General features: G+C 38.6%; 1 protein-coding gene and 1 non-coding gene across 2 annotated transcripts; both read left to right on the top strand.

Moving 5' to 3' along the window:
• The first annotated feature begins 2,216 nt into the window (after positions 1-2,216).
• Positions 2,217-4,568, top strand: LOC111891829 (protein RGF1 INDUCIBLE TRANSCRIPTION FACTOR 1). The gene is made up of 5 exons (XM_023887893.3): positions 2,217-2,519; positions 2,600-2,785; positions 2,872-2,946; positions 3,088-3,228; positions 3,785-4,568. Exons 1-5 carry the CDS (start codon positions 2,517-2,519, stop codon positions 4,133-4,135), a joined length of 756 nt encoding a protein of 251 aa, XP_023743661.2. The 5' UTR covers positions 2,217-2,516; the 3' UTR covers positions 4,136-4,568.
• A 7,420-nt stretch (positions 4,569-11,988) lies between these two features.
• LOC111891831 (U6 spliceosomal RNA) lies at positions 11,989-12,091 on the top strand. Its single transcript, XR_002850332.1, has one exon. It is a non-coding gene; the product is annotated as a U6 spliceosomal RNA (small nuclear RNA).
• Positions 12,092-25,697: the final 13,606 nt, after the last annotated feature.

Below are 25,697 nucleotides of genomic sequence, written 5' to 3'. Positions count from 1 at the left end.
CAAAGGGTATGGATTTTGCATTTATTTAATCACAAGAACTCACTCTAAAGAAAGCATGCATGGACTACTTGATGGAGTATAGAACATTAGGGACATGGTAGGTCTTAAAGTGTTAAGACCTTCCGGTTAATACCTTGACTTTTGTATCATGCAAAAGGCTTTCATTTTTTGTTATTATTGATGACAAAAAAAATGTGGATTTCTCTCTTCCTTTTCTCGCATCTCTTTCATGCAATAGCTTGGAGTTTTAGTTACTTGTAAATGCTCGTTTTAAGTTCATACTTTAGATATGAACTTAAAGATTAAGAGCTTAAGAGTTTTACAAGACTAGCAGCTTAAATCAAGTTGGATTATTGTTGGTATCTTAAAGGTCCGTTCATTGTTTATCAACTTTCTAGCCTCTCCTTGAGGATTCACAACTACAAAGGTTGTTATGTTCTTCTTCTTCTTCTTTGGTTGTTGTTTTCTTTTCAAGCTTTGCAAGAAGATCCATGATAGGTATGAACTAGTTTTATGTTTATTCTAATTTTAAAGTCTTCCGTTCCTAAAATCTCTTATTTTTTAAACTAATTTTTGAATAAAAACCCAACATCTACATGCATGACCCTCAAGAGCCTCATTTCTCAGCTCTCAAACGGATCCTACGCTACATTCGAGGTACTCTTCATCATGGTCTACATATGTATGTATCTCCATCTTGTGGGTTGATTGGGCAAGATGCCCCACCTCTAGGCGATCTACTTCGAGGAATTTATTACGTGTTTCTTGGCCAGAATCTTCTGTCCTAGACCTCTAAGCGGCATGGTACGATATTTTGGTCTAGTGTCGAAGTCGAGTATCGGGGTGTTGTGAATGTTGTAGTAGAAAAAAGTTGGCTTCACAATCTCCTGTGAGAGTTATATTATCCTCTCCTCATGGCAACTTTGATATATTGCGATAATGTCAGTATTGTTTATTTTTTGATGAATCATGTTCAGCACCAACGCACCAAACATATCGAGATTGACATTCACTTTGTGCGAGACAAAGTCACATTGGACCATATTCGGGTACTTCATGTTCCATCTTCATTTCCACACGCGAATATCTTCATCAAATGTCTATCGTCCTCTCTTTTCCTTGACTTCAGATCTAGTCTAAACGTCCGTTTGAGGCCTCTCGTTCCGACTATGGGGCTGTTAGCGTACTCATGCATTGCATTTTATATTGTTTATTATGTGGACCATTATACCTTATAGCCAAATTGTATGTATTCTGTCCAATTGTATGTATTATACGTATTCATGTGAAAGGAAAGGCATCATGCCAAGTTATGGGAAAATATTGACCATAACAAATGAATCGCATTGATCGGAGACGTTAAGAAACAAAATTTGTGATTTTTTTTTTTAACTTTTCATCTTATATTTTCTTTGTCTATCTATAAAGAACGGAATCGATAACTAATCAAGCCAAAATCTCTAATTATTTCTTGATTAATAGTTAAAATTTTATAAATAGCTAAAAATAGTCATGCAAAACGTAGTTTTCAATAGCTAAAATGGAATTTTTTCTAAATTTTTGGCTAAAAAACGAAAAGTTCTTAGGCAAAATGGTTGGATTAATAATTTTCTATATAATGCAATACGAGTTATTATTTATTTATTTATTTATTTATTTATTTATTTATTTTGTTAAAGTAATGACTTTTACGTTTACGTAAATACATATACCAAGATTTTTATATAATAAAGTAATAAATAGTTCTAACATATTATTTAAAAAATATTACTTTTTAAAAGAAATTGTATCATTTCCCATAAAGAAAACATGCAGTATTGGTCAAATTAACACAAAATGTCTCCCTTACACTGCAGGACACAATACGTCTCCATTTTCCACTACAAAATCTACCAATTTCAACAAAATATCAAAACAATTGTTAAACTTTGAATATTTTTTGGTTTATTAATTCAACTAGTATATCATTTCCTAAGCCGTAGAATTAAAGTGCCATATCATCAAATCCCACCATATTAGTTTAACCAAATTTCATTTTGTCCTATTAGAGATCTTATTAAACATCATCCTCAAAAAATCTATAGATTAACATTTTAGGGTTGACCTAGTGGTCAATTTAACGGATTTGATGTCTCACTTAAACATCATGTCTTAGGTTCGATTCTTGTCACTTGTATTAAATAAAGAGATCTCTTAAATAAATTAATAAAGGGAATTGGAAAATTTATAGTTTAATTAATACTCATAAAAATATTCGGTATAAACATTAAAAATAATTTTATCTGTAATAATAAAAACACACACTACACCAAGTCTACAAGAAGAAGCCAAAAAGGCAGACCTTTTTTAAATATTGGAGAGTCCTCCTCCATAATATTAGCTTCTTTTCTGCAGCAGGCGCCGCTTCTCTTTCTCTCTCTAAAATCTCTCCATCGCCATAGCCATAGCCAGACCTTCGTTGTTCTTCATCTTCATCAAAACCCTACCAATTATCGACTTCTGTTCTTGAAGAAAAAATGGTGGGTTTCTTCAATTTAATTTCCAGTTTCTTGAATGAAAGTTTCATCAAGTCTGATGTTTTTCAACTCATAATTTGCAGGAGGAATCATCATGTTCGACAAACTTACCTCCATGGCTCGAATCTCTTCTCTCTGAAAAATTCTACAATGCTTGCATAATTCACCAAGATGCAAAAAAGAACGAGAAAAACATATTCTGTCTTGATTGTTGCGAGGGTATTTGCCCTCACTGTCTCACCCCTCATGGCTCTCATCGTCTCCTACAGGTTTTTCAAATTACAATTCACGAATCGAAATAAATTCCTTCATTTCTTTTGAATTTAATGTTAATTATATATTGTTGTGTACGTAGATAAGGAGGTATGTGTATCATGACGTTATTAGGGTTGGAGATGCTGAGAAATTAATGGATTGTTCTTATGTTCAGGTGAGAGTTTATGTACTTAAATTTAATTATAAATTTCGTCTTCTTGTTTGGTCACCTTTTTCATGTTCTTCAATTGATCAATTTTTATTTCATTTTTTGTGTCTAATCTCTCTCTCTCTCTCTCTCTCTCTCTCTCTACAGTCTTATACAACAAACAGTGCGAAAGTTGTGTTTTTAAATCCAAGGCCTCAAACTAGAGCATGTAGAAACATAAACAATGGCTGCATCAGCTGTGACAGAGCTCTGCAAGACCCATATCTCTTCTGCTCTATCTTCTGCAAGGTTTCCTCTCTCTCTCTCTCTCTCTCTCTCTCTCTCTATATATATATATATATATATATATATATATATATATATATATATATATATATATATATATATATATATATATATATATATATTAATTGTATGTTGGTATATTTGTAAACATGAACCTTAAATGCGTCACATTTTTGTAATTGAAATTAAAACGTGAAGCGGTTTGATATTTTAATGTTTCCTTAAATGGGCTTGGGTTATTTTCTCACAAATTTGAAAAATGTGTTGAAAATTCCAAACTTGTCGCATATATGTGTGTATATACATACAGACACGTACGTATGTCTGTCTGCAATGCATATGTAAACCCTAATTTATTTTCGACAAAAGTTGTAGTATTTCTTTTTGTTCGTATTCTTGCTTACTGATAGTGATCAATGTTCATTCTCTCTCTACTTATTTATAATGTATATATTTTTAAATATCAACCTTATAATTTGAAATTTATTGGCATTTAAATTTATCAGAAATATGAAATTCGAATGATATTTGTTGTATTTTGTTTTTGTTATATATATAGATTAGTCATATCCTCCGAAGCGAGGGAATGATGTCTGAATACTTACACGACTGCGAGGTGCTCACGTTGCCGGAGCTAGGATTTGACGACGGTTTAATGACGCCTGATTCGGTTCTTGAACCGTTCATTTCTCTGCGGACTTCATCTGGGTCTAGCGCGAGCTGCGGGGCTCCCGGCGGTGGATTCGACTGCCGGACAATTGCATCCACCGCCACCACTGAGATTGTGAGGAAAAAGAGAAGCTCCAAGTCGGCAATTCGTGCGGCGGCATGTCTCCCAGTTAATTCACAGCCGTCGGAATTATTGGGGAACCGCCGAAAAGGTGTCCCACGCCGGTCGCCTTTCCATTGAATCATTCCGGTCAGAGTAGTGGAAATGATAGAGTGGAAGGGGGTGTAGGGCTAGGATATGGACCTGCGATACAGCAACGGTCAAGATCTATTTGACTTTAATCTAACGGAGGGTGTTTTAGTTCACTTGATGAAGCCTGCACTAAAGTAACCAGGACCAGGGGACTGGTAAATACTAATGGTAATGGTGAGGGCATAATTGTTATTTCCAAAGCTTTCTAAAAATAGTTGTAAAATGATAGAACTTATAGATAAGTACTTCTAGTTTTGTATATTTCACATACAACCCCTCGGTTTTTTCATTCTCTATTCTTGTGATATGGGTTCGTACTTCGTAGTATCCAATGTAATGTATTTTTATGCCTAAACCTTTTGGCTTATTACAGTTTTACTCCCTCGTATTCAAGCAAAGATAATATATTACCTTTGTTTTATTTTCTGAGTTCTACTAAACATTAGTTTATAAGCAGCATTCTAATAAAATGTTTATCCACAACTGTTACAAGATAAGGGATGAATTTGTTTTTTTTAAGTATTCTAAATTGTGTTAAATATAGACGTTTCCGGTATCGATTTATTAGTGACGTTTTTTTTTTTTCTTTTACTAAAGAACATGTTATTTAAATGTTATATTTTGTAAAATAAATTTAAAGTTTGTACAATTATTGATCGGTAGATCCCACAAAAGGCTACCTATATTCGAATAAATAAACATGATAAGTTTAATTTTTATTCTTTTTAAAATGAATGTATATTAAATGATTACTTGTGAGACATATTTATTATATGAATTTATTTAGAAAAATAAAAATAATTATGAATATCTAAAAATTTAGAAAGTTTGAATTTGTAAAAAGAAAAATAATTAATTGTGTTTATTTCTCTTTTTAAATTTAAATAAATAAACAATTAAAATAATTAGATTTAATTTAAAATTTTAGAAATTATAAGAAAATTATATTACTGATATGATATGTATTTATTATTACGTTTACTATATTTAAATATTATATATAATTTAAGCTTGATGAGTGTGAACAACATGTTACCATACTAAAAAGTTATCACCTCATCATCCTAGTTATATATATGATGTTATAACACAAAGTATGAAAATGATAAACTCTAACAAGGGCATCTCCAACCCACCCTAAACTCCATTTCTTCCCTCATTTTTTTCCAATCCTATCTCATTTTCACCTCCATTTTTGAAGATATTAATAGTATTCCCCCATATATGGGGGAATACTATTCATATCTCTAAAAATGGAGGTGAAATTTGGTTGACAATTTTAGTCTCTCTTATTTTTATTTTATACATTTCTAATTTATTTTATCTACTAATTATAATTTAAATGCAATATTTAATATTTATAATATCATGTTATATATATATATATATATATATATATATATATATATATATATATATATATATATATATATATATATATATATATATATATATATTAATTAATCATAAATATAGAGTTTAATTAGTAGATGAGTATATTTGACGATATATATATATATATATATATATATATATATATATATATATATATATATATATATATATATATATATATATATAAGTTATAAAAATGGAATATTCTAGGAATATATTTTTTGGGGTAAAAATGGGATAGAAAATGGAGTAGGGTTGGAGATGAAATACTATTTACTCCATTTTTTACTCCATTTATGGGGGGGAATGGAGATGGGTTTGGTCTAACATGTTATAACCTAAGCAGTTATCGCGGTCGAAATTTCAAGAGCGGTCACATGTCGTTATTTGAAATCGCGTTAGTATAGCAATGGTATACCGTTTTTCTAATATTATGTATAATTTTTATTATATATTTATACAAAATTTATATATTACATTATTAATACTATATATAATTAATATCATAAAAAATCGTATAAAAACATCACATAATCTACATTTAATATTCTAATATAGTAATATGAACACTAAAAAGTGTCAAAATGTCATCGCAACTTAACTCGTTCGTGGTTTCTAAGTACTAAAATAGACGAAAAAGGGAAGTCGTTATTTGTTGCTTTGTAGTTTGTAATTAATTATATTTATTATTTGGACTTATTGAGACAAAAGTGTAGTAGACTAGTTAAAAAAAATAAAGATTTAATATTAAAATAACATACAATTGTTTTTTTCATTGTCAAAGTAGTCTAATATGTACAAAATTGTAAAAGCAGGTGTAGCGTCGCTATAGCGCTGATGAGGTTCACGGTAAATAGCGGTTAATAGCGTCACCGCTATTTGTAACGCTATTTCAAAATAGTGGTTCGGTAACACCGCAAAATGTTATAGCACCGCTATTGATAGCATAGGTTATAACACAATCTAATTTCCAAATCATCATTTATTTTATTTTATTTTTGTTTTTTTGTGAATGATTATAAAAAAACAAATAAATTAATAAAACATGATATTTTAATAAATCCTAACTTACACAAATTTTTTTTAAATACAACAAAGGATAAAAACATGTAATAAAAAAACATTAGAAGACAAAATAATTACATTTTTTCCTCTAAAGTATTCATCTTCGTTACCATCGTATATATAATCTGTAAGTTTTCTCGAAGTTGTTTGTGTTTTTCTTGGTGTTGAATATCAATTACTTTGTGTAAATATTCCGTCATCCCTGTTTGAAGTTGCACATGTCTAGGTTCCGTAGGCGAATACTCTGTAGTATTTCGTCATTTATCTTCAATCACAATGTTATGCATTATGATACATGCATACATAATATCTCGTAGAATTGCTAACTCATTACTCATATGTTTGTGTCGCATGTTGAACTATGTACCATTTTGATTTTAAAACTCCAAAATCACGTTTAATATCATTATGTGCTCCTTCTTGTCTTCTCTTGAAAAATTTGTCTCTTGGGTCTACTGGGTTTTGAAACGTCTACTTCACAAACGTGGAATACGGTGGATATATTCCATCTGTAAGGTAATACTCAAACTTATACTCATGCTCACTCACTGTGAAATAAGCACCTAGTGCCTTTCCTGATATAAGATCCTCGAATATTAGTGACTGATCAATAACGTGTACATCGTTATAAGAACCCGCAACCCTGAAAAAAGCATGTCAAATCCATAAGTCTTGAGAAACAACAACCTCTAATACCAACGGAGGCACTCCATGATGACAACTTGTGTATTTGCATTTCCACGCCACGTGACAATTTCTCCATGTCCGCTTTATGCAATCAATTCTTCCAATCATACCTGAAAAACCATGTTTTCGTTCATGCGTTGTATATAGTTGTTATATATCATTCATTGAAGGTTTGCTCAAGTATTTGTCACTGAAGGTTTCGACAACACCTCTTGACAATCTATACAAAATTTCTCGTGCAATTCTCTCGAACATTCTCGTATAATCGTCAATAGAATCGGGTGACTCCCTCGTAGCCATAAGTTTAATTGCCACAACACATTTATGTAACCCTATGAAACCTCTCTTACCTTTAGCACCATACATTAGGTGGAAAAAGTCATGCCTAAACATATACCCATTTCATAGGTAAAAATATGTATTTATTTTATCTAAAAGCTACATTATAATTTACAAAACTTGAAAGAAAAGATACATGTTTTCCAATGTGTTGACTATCCGTTCAAACATATTTTTTCGCATACGAAACCTTCTTTTGAAATCGCTAGGTTGGCAGACACAATTATCCGCAAAATAATCGTTAACTAGACGTCTATGCCCTTGTTTGTGATTTTTGTTTAACGATGCATGTCGTGTGAGTAGTTGAGCATGATCTGGTTGTAGTAGCATGCATGTAGAATACCAGTACATCATAGTCACAAAGATATCATCGTCGTGGTTATCATCGTTGAACGTTTGAAAAGGATCAAACGGATCCATTTTTTTTTGTTTAGAAATATTAAAAGTTTATATGAAATAGAAAGCAGGAAAAGAAGAGTGGTAAAATTGGTGTTGTTTTTGTGTATTTATATGTGATTTAAATTGAAAAAATATCTTTTTTTTTTTTTTACTTTGCGACCGTTCCTCAACAATGAGATTAGACCAATTGCAAGTCAAACATAGTTGTTTCCTCCCGTCGTCAGTATAACGCACAATAACATATCGCCTGAAAACGCGATGGAGTCTGGTATTATAGTTGTTATGTCGGTGTTTTTGGGTGCCAACTCAGAAAAACAGGATAGGGCGTTGTCCATGCCCTATAGTCTAATAAAATAGAAACAAACACAAAATAACAAATGAATATAATTTAATCTAAGGTTATCATAAAATAACATATGACATAATGAATGGGAGCATAACAAGTGAAATAAATAATTATTATTTATTAGAATGGAAAAGCCAATTGATAATTGAAAAACGGATTTAGTAATTAATCGTGCTTTGTAAAAAATAGTTTATAAATTAGATTGCGAATGTGAATGACATAACTAGACATCGAAAATATGAGATATATTTAAAAGAAAAAATAATATATATATGGTTTGCATATATGAAATATGTTTGAAAAAACTCCATAAGTTTATAAAAACAATCTTAAAGTAGTTTATGAAAAAAATAGTTAATAAATTAGTTCATAACTTCAAATAAATTATTATAATAATTTTTCCAAACAATAAACTACAATAAAATAGTTATTTTCTTACAACTAACTTAATGAATCAATATTAAGGGATGTAATTGAAGATGCTACTTTAATGGTGGAGGAAGACACTACGTGATGAAAGAAACTCGTAGTTAAGGTAAAATCTATTTTAATAAATAAATATTTTTTTTGCCACATGTCATATTTTATTAGTATTGTTATATGATATTTTGTGGTTATTTTAAATTAATTTTTTTTTCATATGTCATTTTATGGGTTTTTAATATTTTATTAAATTCAACGTAATATTTAAATGTAATAATTAAAATAAATACATATCAATTTCATTAATTGACTTTCCTTCTAATTTCTAAATTTCTAAATTAAAGCTTTATTAGTTTTTTTTTGTTTATTTATCTAAATTATTTGTTTAAATTTAAAAGAGAAAAAAACACTTTAACTTTAATAGTTCAATAATTTTCTTATTATTAATATAAATTCAAACTTTTCAAATATTTAAAATTTCATATTTATCTTTTCTTTTAAATGAACTCATGTAATACATGATTATTGCACCTAGTGTTTATAAATACAATTTGGATAAAAGATGATGTATATTGACTATTTATTTTGTATGGTGTGCCGATTTTCAAATTGATACACCCGGTAATATCTTTCTTTTTTTTACTATGTCGCTTGCTTTATTTAGAAAGTAATCGATAGATGGTGGAATATTGACATTCTACAAGTCGTCATGTAACATCCTATAAATCCTAATAATTTTTTTATTTTATTTTTAATCAACGAGAAATCATTATTTTCAATCAATATCGTTTGCTTTATTTAGAAAGTAATCGATAGATGGTGGAATATTGACATTCTACAAGTCGTCATGTAACATCCCATAAATCCTAATAAAAATTTTTATTTTTAATCAAGGAGAAATCATTATTTTCAATCAATCCAAATCATAATAACCCAAGATCAAATATAAATGTTCCAAAATCAATGTATCATAACATCTCAAAAACATGTCATCAAATGATCTGTACGATCACGCATTTGCTTTCCCCCGATCATCTGAAATACCTGAAACATAAAACTTAAATGGTAAGCCAAAGCTTAGTGAGTTCCCCTAAAGTACCACCATACAAACATATAACAACATGCATATTGGGTCCACAACCATCAGGCTGGATTACCCCTGAGCCCACAACATGAGTTTGGCTTGCCTTTCTGTCCCACATCTCATGTCTGGATTGCTCCCGAGCCCATAACATAAGTCTGGCTTGCCTTTACGATCCACAACTTGTGCCTAACTTACTCTCGAGCCCATAACATAAGTCTGGGTTACCTTTTCGGCCCACAACTTATGTCTGGTTTGCTCCCGGGATTATTACCTTCCGTACAAAGTAGTATTGCCTCAAACCAACCACATTATGTCAACATATGCAACAGATAAACATATAACTAGCAAACAAATAATGATGCAAATCTAATAGATCATTACAACATATCAACATCCTATATATCAGGATACATAACCGAATGGGTCAGTATTGGTTCCTTCGACACACAAGTACAGTAAGGAAACTCACCTTACAGTCTGAAAAATAGCAAAAGGAACATTGCTCCAAAAGTCAACTATACAGGTCACCTATACAACAAGTAGTGACCTAAACTCAAACTACAACTCAAAATACCCAAAATGTTCCTAAGTCAAATTTGGTCAAAATTATGGTCGAAGGTCAAAAGTAAAACTCAACAGAGTCAACTAAGACTGAGTATGCACAACGTACTCAACCACTACACCTATCGTAGTGCACTCTCTTGGCCAAATTAGAGGGTCACGACCAGGTACGTGCAACATACCATCATGTACGCCCAACGTACCCGGCTGCCACATTTTCCTTTTTATTAAGTGATTAATCTATTAAGACACCACGTCCAAAACTCAGATCTAGTTCCAAATAACGTTCTAAGTTATAAAGTTTCCAACTTTATGACTTTGCAATGCTAGAAAGGGTCCATCAACTAAACCCTAACTTAATACACAAACCAAAACCTCATATCTCATGCATGAAGAAAGGAAAGGGAGCAAGATCACATTTTTATTGTACTAAACACCTAAATACGTCTATAAGGACAACCCTTACGAGTTAGAGTAAGCCATACTCATGTACACCAAGCTTATGGCACCAAAAATGAACACAAACTCCAAGCTAACAAGATCTAAGAAAATACTCATCAAGTTTCAGACTTTATACCTCCAAATGATGCTTTGAGGGTGAAAAACTTCTGGATCCAAAGTGCCTTAAGCTTCCAAGATGGTTTCTTTTCCTTCTCCTCCCTTCAAGAACACCACAAATGCACTTTTAATCTCACAATGGCTCGCACAAGGAATTAAAGTTTGCTAGGGACGAAAATGGGGATGGAGGCTGATGAATGAATGGGTCTCAATGAGATAATGATGTTTAAATAGGGCTCAAACCTTAAAAATTAGGTTTTAAGTATCAACCACGTACGCCCAACGTACATAAGTATACACCCAACGTACCCACAAAAGGCACGCTTTCCTCTTAAGGAGCTAAGGGACCAATTTGCAAACAAATTTCATACTAAATGAGTAAAACTGGAAAATATATGGATCAAGGGTGTTACACGTCACGATTAAGGATTAGATTTTGTTGGACAGAAACCAAGCCTCTCTACAATGCAACAAAGATTTGAAATGCGATGATCCTTTATGCCCAGTTCTTGAGTTTTAGCAAATGAGAGAAAAGAAGAGAAAGAAAAAAAATTATTTTGTGTTCCTGAGTGGAAGAGAAGTTAGAGGAAGGGATAATGACTTAGGAGGGTAATTAGGTTTCTAGTTTGTCCATATTAGGTCACTAATGTTTTGTTTTGTGCGTATTAGACCAATATGGTTGTTATTACCGTTTAGAAATAGTCCTTTTTACCGGTTTCTTTATGTTTAACCGGTAAAAATGACTATTTCTAAACGGTAATAACAACCATATTGGTCTAATACGTACAAAAAAAACCTTAGTGACCTAATACGGACAAACTAGAAACCTAATTACCCTCCTAAGTCATTAACCCTAATTTTAAAGACATTGAGAATATATGATCATCAACAGTAAACTAGTTCATTTAGAACTCGCGTCGTCCCATATCGACCAGAAGAAGAACCTGCTACTCCTTTATATGGCGAAGCTCTTCATCTATAGTCGTCCCTTCGAGGACATCCGATAAAATTGGAACGATACAGAGAAGATTAGCATGGCCCCTACGCAAGGATGACATGCACAAATCGAGAAATGGTCCAAAAACTTTTTTAAACCCTTTGCCGTCTTCTCTGAAACCCTAATTCTCTTTTCAAATGCTAATAAAGTTCAATTGCAATTCTTACATTTTAGTAGATGAACTATCGAAGTCATGATCAGAGAACATGTGGATTCCATGGTTAGATTGATCTTCTTGCTGATGTTTTCAACCATTTGTGGCAAGTAAGGGTGATTTTTTTTTCTATAAAGTCTCCTTTAAGTTTTTTACTTTTCTTGTCATTAAGTTTCATGCTTTATAAACTTCTCTTTATGTGTTGTATATAGTCTGTATGTGTTTGTTTATGTGCTGATTTTTTATTCATTTTGCAACTTCAGTTTCTTAGTTCATGTTGTGCTTTTGATGTTTATAAAATAATTGATAATAGGCATCCTTTGCAAGTCCCTGTTGGTTTTACATTTACATTCGTTATCAAATGTAGAAATTGATGGGAGGTATCAAAGTGAGATTGTTTTTATATATATGGATGTGTTCATGTAAACATTTAAATGACAAAAAAGAAGTTATTGATAAAATGTTGCATATTTATGTAATGAAGTGTTGGATTAGTGTCTAAGCCCGTAACCATATTTGGTAAGTACTTGACCCGATTATGCATGGTCCTTTTGGGTTGCCTTCACCAAAGCAACTTGACTGGAGAAATAATAGAGAAAGAGGTTATTATGATTTATTAATATGTTATAAGAATAATATATTAAAGGAGAAATCATATTTGTTTAATTAATATTGGTCAATAATTAATTAGGAATTAATTTTGTGATCAAGTGTATTAATTAAACTAGAGGGGCTGAATTGTAATTATGTGATAGTTACAAAGTAGGGTAAGGATTATCCTACATATGGGTTGGAAGAAATCTAGAGGATATGGATCCTTGAAATCGTCCAAAGATATGGGCTTTCAAGGCTTATCTTATTTTTACTTGGTGGGCAAGCAACTATGAAACGACCCAAAAATACGACCCAAAATTTTCATTTTTCAACATAACCAAAAACCATAATCTGAGTGTCATATCATAAAACCATACATGATGTATCTCAAAATAATAATAAAACACTGTGCGGAAAACTGTATCATATCCATGTCATATAAAAATCAAGAACTAAATCAACTCCCAGGATAAAAGCTGAAGCTGTGGTGTGTGCGATGCCATCATCCCGAGCTCTTCCCTCTGCTGGCGGAAGTACCTGAAACCAAAACTGAAACTGTAAGCACGAAGCTTAGTGAGCTCCCCCAAATTACCACATACCATACAATAATATATCAAGCACATACTGGGGCCTTGCCCCCTCCATCGGACCGAAGTCCGAAGCTGACTGACTGGGACCTTGTCCCCTACACCGGACCGGAGACCGAAGCTGACATCGGACCGAAGTCCGAAGCTGACTGGGACCGTGTCCCCTACATCGAACCGAAGTTCGAAGCTGACATCGGACCGAAGTCCGAAGCTGACTAGGACCTTTTCCCCTACATCGAACCGAAGTTCGAAGCTGACATCGGACCGAAGTCCGAAGCTGACTGGGACCTTGTCCCCTACATCGAACCGAAGTCCGAAGCTGACTGATCATAACATAAACGTATCACTTAACATGAACACACATAATCCTGTCTGAGCCACGAAGGCATCAAACATGCTAACTACTGCATCAGATAAAAATCCGGATACTACTGCTAGCTAAACGGGCCGGCATTGTGGCCTTAGACCCGTTCCTACTGAAAGGGAACTCACCTCGTGAACTGGCTGCTGAGTGAATAGCTCGGAGGGCTAACTGCTGCTGCTCCGGTATCTCCCCGGCTACAAATCCATAAACACACTCAATCAAATACTAAACACTGCACTGGGTAAAATGACTCTTTTACCCTTGGTCAAAGTCAACTCTCAGTTGACCTGACTCGCCGAGTTGGGCCGCCAACTCGCCGAGTCTCTATTCTCACTCCTCGACCCTACTCGCTGCTACTCGTCGAGTATGGCATCGACTCGACGAGTACTCATTCGATCCAAGAACTCAGACAATCTTCATCCGACTCGCCGAGTCATATGAACAACTCGACGAGTTGTTCTTGAGCTTAAGAAGATTGCCTTGGACTCGCCGAGTTGTATGAACAACTCGCCGAGTCCCTCCATTACTGAGTCTACCCTCAAACTCGCTGAGTCCACTCCACTACTCACTGGTCCCACTCGACACCGCTCAAAAAGGAAGAAATCGGGGACTCGCGACTCGACTCGCCGAGTCACCGCCATGCAACTATCCTACACTCGATTATGCTCGAATCCAAAACATACAAATGATAGATCTGAGTCCAATAAGCTGATTTACCACGTAAAGTTTCCAACTTTACATGTACAAACACATGAACAAGGGAATAAAGGCTAAAAGATGCTTAAAAGGGGTAGATCTAGGGTTAATATGCAAAATAGCTCCATAAAGGCAATAGATCTGGGCTCTACAACTCCTAAATGAACATATCTAAGGTTATCTCGGCATAAGAGAGCTTCCATATCAACATAAGGCTTTAAGAAGGCATTAACAAGATCTAAAAAGGGGGGTTTAAGGCATAAAAGAGAAGGAAATCCGAAAATACCTCTAAGAGCTCTTGCTTTCCCCTAGAATCTCTGCTCTACAATCCTTCTCCTTGCTCCTTTCTTCTTCTCCTTCTTCAAGCCTTCACAATAGCACACAAAAATCACTTAGAATCACTCAAGAACGAATTAGGGTTTTCTCACAGCTTTAGAGGGTGAAGGAGGCGAGATTGGGGGCTATAAGGTGGCTTAAATAGTGGGCAAACCGGGGATTTAGGGTTTCTCCCAAACGGACAGACTCGTCGAGTCCGGAATATGGACTCGCCGAGTCGCCAGCTAACACGTGCTCGAAATCCCGACCCTACTCGGCGAGTCAGGCTATCAACTCGCCGAGTCCCTCTTGCAAAACTTCCAAAATAAATACCAAGGAAATATCATACCGGAGACGGGTCGTTACAATTCTCCCCCACTTATCTCAGACTTCGTCCTCGAAGTCTGCTATGGTTGAATCTGCAAATATCTCTGGGTAGTGCTCCCTCATCTCCTCCTCAGCCTCCCACGTCCACTCAGACCCCTTCCGGTGCTGCCACTGCACCTTCACTAACTGAACTTCCTTGTTCCTCAAGGTCTTGGTCTTCCGGTCCAGAAGCGCGACCGGTCTCTCAATATAATTCAGGCTGCTATCAACCTGAATATCCTCTAGGGGAACGACTGCTGACTCATCCACCAAACACTTCCTCAACTGAGACACATGGAAAGTGTTGTGGATCTGACTAAGCTCCTTAGGAAGATCTAACCGTTAAGCAACCCGACCCACCCGGGCCAAAACCCTGAAAGGACCAATAAATCTGGGGCCCAACTTGCCCCTCTTCCGGAACCTGATGACACCCTTCCAAGGTGAGACCTTTAGAAGGACCATATCCCCCACCTGGAACTCCAAGTCCGAACGCCTCCTATCGGCGTAGCTCTTCTACCGACTCTGAGCAGTCTGCAGTCTACTACGGACCTGCTGGATCAACTCAGTCGTCTTGAGCACCACTTCCGTGCTCCCGATGACCCGCTGACTGACCTCGCCCCAACAAATCGGGGTCCTACACTTCCTCCCATACAGCATCTCAAAGGGAGGTCGATCAATGCTCGCATGATAACTGTTGTTATACGAAAATTCCGCCAACGGAAGATACGTATCCCAACTGCCACCGAAATCAAGAACACATGCCCTAAGCATGTCCTCGAGAGTCTGAATCGTCCTCTCGCTCTGCCCGTCTGTCTGAGGGTGGAAAGCGGTGCTGAAATGGAGACGAGTACCCATCTCGTCGTGGAACCGCTTCCAGAACCTGGATGTGAAACAGACATCTCGGTCTAACACCACCGATACCGGCACTCCATGACGTGCCACAATCTCTCGCACATAGATATCTGCTAACTTTTCCGCCGATATACTCTCCTGGATCGGGATAAAATGGGCACTCTTCGTCAACCGATCCACTACTACCCATATCGAATCCACTCCACGTGCGGTCCGGGGAAGCTTGGTGACAAAATCCATGGTGATGTCCTCCCATTTCCACACGAGAATGTCTAACGGCTGCATCCTGCCGTGAGGTCTCTGGTGCTCCGCCTTGACCTTCCGGCAGGTCAGGCATCTCTCGACGTACCAGGCGACGTCCCGCTTCATGCAGGGCCACCAATAATCAGGTCGAAGATCTCGATACATCTTCGTCGCCCCTGGGTGGATAGAAAACCGAGACTTATGAGCCTCATCCATCAACACTTGCCGTACTCCACCCCAGTACGGTACCCACACTCTCCTGTGAAGCGTCAGCAAACCACGACTATCATAATCAAACGAGGCTACTCGGCCCACGATCCTCTCACACTTCTGTCTCTCCTCCTTGAGGCCCTCCACCTGAGCCTCCTTGATCCGCTCCAACAATGGAGTGATCACTGTCATCCTCAAACATAGATCTCTGATAGGGGCCGCCGACACTTTGCGGCTCAAGGCATCGGCCACCACGTTAGCCTTCCCTGGATGGTAAAGGATCTCACAGTCGTAATCCTTTAGCACATCCAACCACCTCCTCTGCCTCATGTTCAGACTCGGCTGATCCATAAGGTACCTCAAACTCTTGTGATCCGTGTAAATAGTACAACGGACCCCATAAAGGTAATGCCTCCAAATCTTGAGGGCAAACACAACTGGCCCCAACTCCAAATCATGGGTAGGATAATTAGCCTCGTGAGGCTTCAACTGTCTCGAGGCATAAGCTATCACATGACCTCGCTGCATCAAAACTGCTCCCATACCGGTGATCGAGGCATCACAATAGACTACGAAGTCCTCTACTCCCTCTGGCAAGGTAAGGATCGGAGCCTCGCACAACCTCTGCCTGAGGGTCTCGAACGCTGTCTGCTGCTCTGGACCCCAACGAAATACCACTGACTTCTTGGTCAGTCGGGTGAGCGGCACTGCTATCTTGGAGAAATCCTGAATAAATCTCCGATAATACCCTGCCAACCCTAGGAAGCTCCGAATCTCAGATGGAGACTTCGGGACCTCCCACTGCATCACAGCCTCAATCTTGGCCGGATCTACCAAAATGCCCTTCTGGTTGACGAGGTGACCAAGGAACTGCACCTCGCGTAACCAGAACTCACATTTGGAGAACTTTGCGAAAAGTCTCTCCCTCCTCAAAGCCTCCAGCACCTCCCGCAGGTGCTCCTCGTGCTGCTCCTGCGTCTTGGAATATACAAAGATATCATCTATGAACACTATCACTGACCGATCCAGCATCGGCCTACACACGCGGTTCATGAGATCCATGAACGCGGCTGGAGCATTGGTGAGCCCAAATGGCATCACCACAAACTCATAATGACCATACCTGGTCCTGAAAGCAGTCTTCTGTACATCCTCCTCTTTAACCCGCATCTGATGATAACCGGAGCGTAGATCGATCTTGGAGAACCAAGACGCTCCCTGAAGCTAATCAAACAAATCATCTATCCTTGGAAGTGGGTAACGGTTCTTCACCGTTACCTTATTCAACTCCCGATAATCTATACACATACGATGCGACCCATCCTTCTTCCTCACAAACAGGATCGGCGCTCCCCAAGGCGAACTGCTCGGCCGAATGAAACCCTTGTCTAACAGCTCCTGCAGCTGTGTAGACAACTCCTGCATCTCAGGGGGAGCTAATCGATACGGTGCTTTGGCTATCGGAGCAGCAACCAGGAATTAGGTCGATCCTGAACTCGACCTGTCTCTCAGGATGTATCCCCGGCAAATCCTCAGGAAACACGTCCGGGTAGTCTCGAACAATAGGAACATCATCAACTGTCGTCTTGCCCTTCTCCCGGGCATCCAAGACGTAAGCTACAAAACCGGCGCAACCCTGCCGAACATAGCGCCTCGCCCTTGCGGCGGAACAAAAGGTCGGTCCCCGCTGTGGCCTCTCCCCCTGAATCACTAACTCTCCCCCACTGGGAGTGCGAACCCTCACTAGCTGATGCTCACAATCAATCACCGCCCCATTGGGGCTTAGCCAATCCATGCCCACAATAACCTTATTCCCTCGCAGGGGAATAGGTACCAGGTCCACTGAAAACTGCTCATCAAACAACAGAAGGGAACACCCTCTATGCACTCTGCCGACCCTCACGGTCCTATCAGCTGCTATCTCAACCTCTAATGGACAATCCAGCTCCCCTGGAGCTCTACTAAATCTCTTGCTAAGCGCAAGCGATACGAAAGATCGGGTAGCCCCCGAATCGAATAATACCATAGCAGAAATGCCGTTCACAGAGAACGACCCTGAATAAAACATACAATCATAAGCAATACTCAAACGATAATAATAATAATAAAGAGATGTAGGGAAGATACATACCCGCCACCACATCAGGAGTCACTCGCGCCTCCTCTGCTGTCATCTGAAACGCCCTGCTCTTCACCACTGGCGTCTCGGCTCGGCCCTGCCGGCCATCTGTAATCCTCAAGGTAGCAGGGGCAGGTGCAACCACCTTCCTTGCTGCGGCTAAGCTCGGACACTGGGACTTTTTATGTCCCCTCTGATTGCACTGAAAGCAAATCAGATCTGATGCTGCAACAGCAGTAGCAGGAGCCGTACAATCCCTACTCAAATTTCCAATCCGACCGCACTTGAAGCATCCGGAACTCCCTGCCTTGCACGCCCCCTCGTGCATCTTCCCACACCTACCACATCGACCGTGGCTCGGCTGTCCCCTGGACCTATGATCTGAAACCCTGGGCTTTTTGCCTGAACCGCCTGAACCCGAAACCGCCTCCAGTTTCCTCTTCTTCTCCATCTTGAGATCAATCTCCCTCTCCCGAGCCCTAGCAATCATATCTTCCAGCGTTTTACAGCTGGATCGGCTCACAAACTGGCGGATATCGCTCCGCAACATCTCATGATAACGGGCCTTCTTCATTTCCTCATCAGCCACGTACTGAGGAACGAGAAGAGCCCTCTCCCTGAACTTGGCGGTGATCTCCGCCACTGTCTCTGTAGTCTGGGCGAGGTCCTGAAACTCCCTAGCCAACTGCTGCACCTCAATGACCGGTGCAAACTCTGCCCTGAACCTGGTAGAGAAATCAGCCCAGGTCATGGCGTCCAATGCTACATCATCCCCAATGGCATGCCCGACCTCCTCCCACCAATCCCGTGCCCTGTCCTTCAGAAGACAGGACGCCAGTCTGACCTTGTCCCCCTCGGGACATCTGCTAGTGCGGAAAGTGTTGGCCACATCCGCCAACCATCTGGTACTCGCTATGGGGTCTCGCGCCCCATGATAGTCCGGAGCTCCACATGCCCTGAATTCCCTGAAAGTAAGGGTCCGCGACCCCATCATGGCCGCCACCTCGGCACGGGAGGTGCCCAATCTCTCATCCATCAGCTCTAAAATCCCCTCCTTGATCGAACCGAAGATCACAGGAGTCTGCTCTAAAATGATACGAGTAATCTCTGAAGAAAGAAACTCTCTGGTCTGCTCATCCATGTGCTCGCTCCCCGAGCCTGATCCTGATCCCTCCCCGGCACCTCCACTGCCGGCTGCTGTCCTCGGACGCAAAACCACCATACTGAAACACATCATAGCAATATCAGGAAAACTGAAATATCTCAAGGGATCATTGATACTACTACTAGCTTCCTGGCCTTGCCTCGGCCTTCCTTGATTCGAGTACGGATCCTCTGCTTTCAGTAGTACGGGCCCATACTACCTTCCACATCTATCCGTACTTTCCTCAAGAACCGCCTTGACTCCACCAAGTCACTTCTACTACTGCTGATCTCTGCTACTCTCATCCTAGGCTTGCCCTAGGGAAACCTCAGACTCAACACAACTAGTCCTCAGCTGCTGAAGGCCTCCTTATAATGCTAATTAGCCACCACCTGAACACCATCACATGTGACGAGGCTCAGATAATCCTTCAAGTAAAAGACTCGTCCCTATAACGGTTGGACTCAAACAAGAGCTGCGCAATAGGGCCAAATCCAGCACTCTGAGATTCTTCAACCCTGATCACATGTGATGTGGCGTATTCACCTAATGGCTAACTCCCACCGTTCAGAGTCCCACAAAGCACAAAGCAAGCAACATTCGGATAAGGGAAACATACTCAGGCAAAACTATCCTCATAACGAGAAGCTACTCAAGCATACAATGCTAAGCTCTTACTATTAGGCATAACTTTAACAGGCTATCCTACTGCTGCCTACTCAATACTAGCATGCAATACTCATAAAGCTGTAACACATAAAACAGGCACATAAGGCATCATCCTAGATCCTTAGTCCTATTCTAGCATGCTGTTCTACTTAAACTGAAGCTGAAACTGAAACTGAAACTGGAACTGATAATCATAACATAACTTGTATGGGTAATTTGGAAGTACTTACTTGAGCTCGGCTGATCGCATGCACCACACCCTTATCTGGTTTAAAAAAAAATCTTTCCTTTCTAAGTGCTTTTCAGAATCTAATTCGAAAACATTTTTCTTTTTGAAAATCTTTTTATCTTTCCCTTAGTTTGAGTTCAGATGCACTCGGAGGTGTATCCGAATCCCTCAAACCAGGGATTTGATACCAACTTGAAACGACCCAAAAATACGACCCAAAAATTTCATTTTTCAACATAACCAAAAACCATAATCTGAGTGTCATATCATAAAACCATACATGATGTATCTCAAAATAATAATAAAACACTGTGCGGAAAACTGTATCATATCCATGTCATATAAAAATCAAGAACTAAATCAACTCCCAGGATAAAAGCTGAAGCTGTGGTGTGTGCGATGCCATCATCCCGAGCTCTTCCCTCTGCTGGCGGAAGTACCTGAAACCAAAACTGAAACTGTAAGCACGAAGCTTAGTGAGCTCCCCCAAATTACCACATACCATACAATAATATATCAAGCACATACTGGGGCCTTGCCCCCTCCATCGGACCGAAGTCCGAAGCTGACTGACTGGGACCTTGTCCCCTACACCGGACCGGAGACCGAAGCTGACATCGGACCGAAGTCCGAAGCTGACTGGGACCGTGTCCCCTACATCGAACCGAAGTTCGAAGCTGACATCGGACCAAAGTCCGAAGCTGACTAGGACCTTGTCCCCTACATCGAACCGAAGTTCGAAGCTGACATCGGACCGAAGTCCGAAGCTGACTGGGACCTTGTCCCCTACATCGAACCGAAGTCCGAAGCTGACATCGGACCGAAGTCCGAAGCTGACTGATCATAACATAAACGTATCACTTAACATGAACACACATAATCCTGTCTGAGCCACGAAGGCATCAAACATGCTAACTACTGCATCAGATAAAAATCCGGATACTACTGCTAGCTAAACGGGCCGGCATTGTGGCCTTAGACCCGTTCCTACTGAAAGGGAACTCACCTCGTGAACTGGCTGCTGAGTGAATAGCTCGGAGGGCTAACTGCTGCTGCTCCGGTATCTCCCCGGCTACAAATCCATAAACACACTCAATCAAATACTAAACACTGCACTGGGTAAAATGACTCTTTTACCCTTGGTCAAAGTCAACTCTCAGTTGACCTGACTCGCTGAGTTGGGCCGCCAACTCGCCGAGTCTCTATTCTCACTCCTCGACCCTACTCGCTGCTACTCGTCGAGTATGGCATCGACTCGACGAGTACTCATTCGATCCAAGAACTCAGACAATCTTCATCCGACTCGCCGAGTCATATGAACAACTCGACGAGTTGTTCTTGAGCTTAAGAAGATTGCCTTGGACTCGCCGAGTTGTATGAACAACTCGCTGAGTCCCTCCATTACTGAGTCTACTCTCAAACTCGCTGAGTCCACTCCACTACTCACTGGTCCCACTCGACACCGCTCAAAAAGGAAGAAATCGGGGACTCGCGACTCGACTCGCCGAGTCATTCTTCCGACTCGCCGAGTCACCGCCATGCAACTATCCTACACTCGATTCTGCTCGAATCCAAAACATACAAATGATAGATCTGAGTCCAATAAGCTGATTTACCACGTAAAGTTTCCAACTTTACGTGTACAAACACATGAACAAGGGAATAAAGGCTAAAAGATGCTTAAAAGGGGTAGATCTAGGGTTAATATGCAAAATAGCTCCATAAAGGCAATAGATCTGGGCTCTACAACTCCTAAATGAACAGATCTAAGGTTATCTCGGCATAAGAGAGCTTCCATATCAACATAAGGCTTTAAGAAGGCATTAACAAGATCTAAAAAGGGGGGTTTAAGGCATAAAAGAGAAGGAAATCCGAAAATACCTCTAAGAGCTCTTGCTTTCCCCTAGAATCTCTGCTCTACAATCCTTCTCCTTGCTCCTTTCTTCTTCTCCTTCTTCAAGCCTTCACAATAGCACACAAAATTCACTTAGAATCACTCAAGAACGAATTAGGGTTTTCTCACAGCTTTAGAGGGTGAAGGAGGCGAGATTGGGGGCTATAAGGTGGCTTAAATAGTGGGCAACCCGGGGATTTAGGGTTTCTCCCAGACGGACAGACTCGCCGAGTCCGGAATATGGACTCGCCGAGTCGCCAGCTAACACGTGCTTGAAATCCCGACCCTACTCGGCGAGTCGGGCTATAAACTCGCCGAGTCCCTCTTGCAAAACTTCCAAAATAAATACCAAGGAAATATCATACCAGAGACGGGTTGTTACAAACTAGATAAGGATAAGGACTGAAACCCTAATCTCAACCCTATATATAAAGACCCCTAGGCCTCATGAATTCGTACACTTGATTCTAAGAGATCATAGGGCCGATTTCTACCTCCTCTTTCTCTCTCCATATCTTCTCCAATTGCTTGTGGTGTTTGTGAGCCATTAGAGGCACTACACTTGTGGTGCTTGCTTTCAAGACTTAGGGTTTGAAGATTTAAGTTGTTATTGCAAAATAACAACAAGAGGTATGTAATCTAATCTTCTTGGTGAATTTTGAAAATAGTATGGCTCATTAGGGTTTTATTATGTGTTCATAATGTTGTGTATCTAATAGTGAAAACATAGATCCAATTCTAGGGTTGCATGCACACATAGGATTGTTTGTATAAAACCCATCAGTGGTTTTAGAGCCTTTGGTTAACTTGTTTTCAATTAGTATTATACAATTGTATGAACTTGACATATTAGGGTTTACTGCCAATAAACCCTAGGAGGCTAGAATTTTCGATATTAGGGTTTCCAAACCCTAATTTGCGAAAATTTGAACAAGATTTTCAAATCTTTTCCTTAAGCCCCAAGATTTCGAAATCTAGGGTTTGCAAAACCCCATGATTTTCGAAATTAGCCTCCTCCCCAAGATAAGATCCTAAATTTTAGGGATTTTGGATTATCCCATATCTTGTAATTATCCTTTAATAGTTAAATATGGTGATTAAAGATTTTGGGATATCTCATCCCTTATTTTTGAAATCTATGTAGAAGTTTATGGGATTAGGATATCTTAAATGTATAAATGGTAATTATCCTCATGATTTAGATAATCCCTTATGATTTATTAATTAAAATTAATAGTCTAATTCAAGATAATTATTAAATCAAGAGTTTTAGTATTTAAAATTTTAATTTAAATGTCTTAAATTAGAAAATTTTAAGTGAGATTAAAACTTAATTGTTTTGAAAAGTTTCAAAACTTTCCCTCAAGTTTTGGAATTTAAATTGTTGATTAAAAGTTAATTTTGAAAGTCTAAATTCCAAAACCCTAAATTTGAAAAGTTCAAATTAAACCCTTATGGTTTTATTAAATTAATTGAGTGTATAATTAAAAGAGAGTTAATAAATCCATAATGATTTTGGTTAATTAAAAGTATAATTTAAACCACCTAGTATTTTAAAAGTGTAAAATACACCCTTATACTATGTATAACATTAAAAGTTTAATATTATATATGTATAACTAAAATGCTAGTCTTGCCGTTAATAGGCCTCATTCACGAAGCCGATCTATAAGGGGGGTATAAGGTTATGGCCTATAAAATAACCGTTTAATGGGTATCCACTCTTACCCACCGCTTCCTTGATTGGTGGAGGGTCGTTAGCCGAACGGGTAGGATAGGGCAATCCTCTCTTCATTAATAAGTATAATAAATCTATGTAAAGTAACTAAACACTTTTGCAAATTCCCAATCCTAGTTACTTTAGGAAAAAGTGAAATTGATGCAATCCCATGAAATTACACTTTGTGCCCTTGCGAAGACGTTAGTGGAGTGTGTGTGGTTAACCGGAACACTAAATGGTTCTAAGCAAAGGTAGCAAAGGGTGACTCAATTTTTGTCATAGTTCGGTGGAGCGTGTGTGGTTAACCGGCACATCGAATAGGTGACTGTAACATGTGGGGTACCATGTAAGTTTGCATGGTTATTCACACCCGCTTTGTGATCCTCGATATCCCAGTCACAAACTAGAGGGGCATATCGAGATTTAAACATGCCATTGAAAAGTTCAAATGAATCTCAAAGGATCTAGGAATTTTCATAGATTTAAAACTTAAATTTATTTTTCGTTTTTCATGGTGGAAATTGGTAAATCGTCATTTACCTACCTTCAAATATTCTGCAACTAGATTACGGTATCCCTTTTCTAGGTTGTAGAGTATTGTGTTGGGTCCTAGCCCTAATATCTCATTTGGGTGATTTATTAAGGACTCAATCAATCAACTAACTTGAATTTGTTTTCTCCCGTTAAAGTACGACAACTATGGTATTCCCAAATCCCGTGGAACATCTTTCCACATGAAGATGATATTCCACGATTCGATCGAGGAACAAGAGATCATGCTTCACTTCCTCCACCTCCTCCAATTATTCTCCCTAACCCACAAGTTCGAAGGCTTGAAAAGTTCAAGCTCACTCAATCCCTTTTGGCAAGTAAACATGGGAAACATGTGTGTGTACACGTCTTAGAGATGAAGTCACACATTGAAAGGTTAAGGATGTTGGGTGTCGAGATTTCAGGTAAGTTGGCTGGGTTCTTCAGTCGCTTCCTGAATCATATAGTGAGTTCGTTAGAGAGTACTATATGACGGATCATGACGTGACCCTCATTGATTTTACCTATTTGCTTATAGTTGCTGAATCAGAAATGATTTGGCGAGCTGGTCGAGCAAATTTGTCTGGTAAATCAAACTCACACACTTCAATGAATATTGAAAATGGTGACATTGGAGATCCAGAAAAGGTAGATTCTGAGATAGTTCCATGTGCCAAAGGAATCCATTTGCTTTTATTGCCAAGAGAAGGGGCATTGGAGACAAAGCTGCCCTATTTACCTAAGAGATCTAAGAGATGGGAGAGTCAAAACGTACGACTCTACTTTAGGTAAAATCCATTAACTAACTCTTTTAAGTTCCTATTCTAGATTCTTAATACATGATGTGATAAGATTACATTTGATGTTTTGTAGAATCGAAGAAAAGAGAGGAAACTTAAGGGAAGAAGTGAGCGGAATCTAATCGTGAAGAAATGGATTTCGATCACATTACTTGAAGATTAGATTCTTGAGCTACTACTTGGAGTTAGAATAAGATTGCTAAGAAATA

The sequence above is a fragment of the Lactuca sativa genome, chromosome 4 (assembly GCF_002870075.4).
Source record: "Lactuca sativa cultivar Salinas chromosome 4, Lsat_Salinas_v11, whole genome shotgun sequence".
In the NCBI taxonomy this organism is placed as follows: Eukaryota; Viridiplantae; Streptophyta; class Magnoliopsida; order Asterales; family Asteraceae; genus Lactuca; species Lactuca sativa.
The sequence above is the reverse complement of the archived record's forward strand: the minus strand, read 5'-3'. Positions and strand labels throughout refer to the sequence as shown.

Coding starts and splice junctions, on each gene's coding strand:
- LOC111891829 (XM_023887893.3), top strand. Junction 2,786..2,871: donor GCTCTCATCGTCTCCTACAG/GTTTTTCAAATT, acceptor TTGTGTACGTAG/ATAAGGAGGTATGTGTATCA. Junction 2,947..3,087: donor TGGATTGTTCTTATGTTCAG/GTGAGAGTTTAT, acceptor CTCTCTCTACAG/TCTTATACAACAAACAGTGC.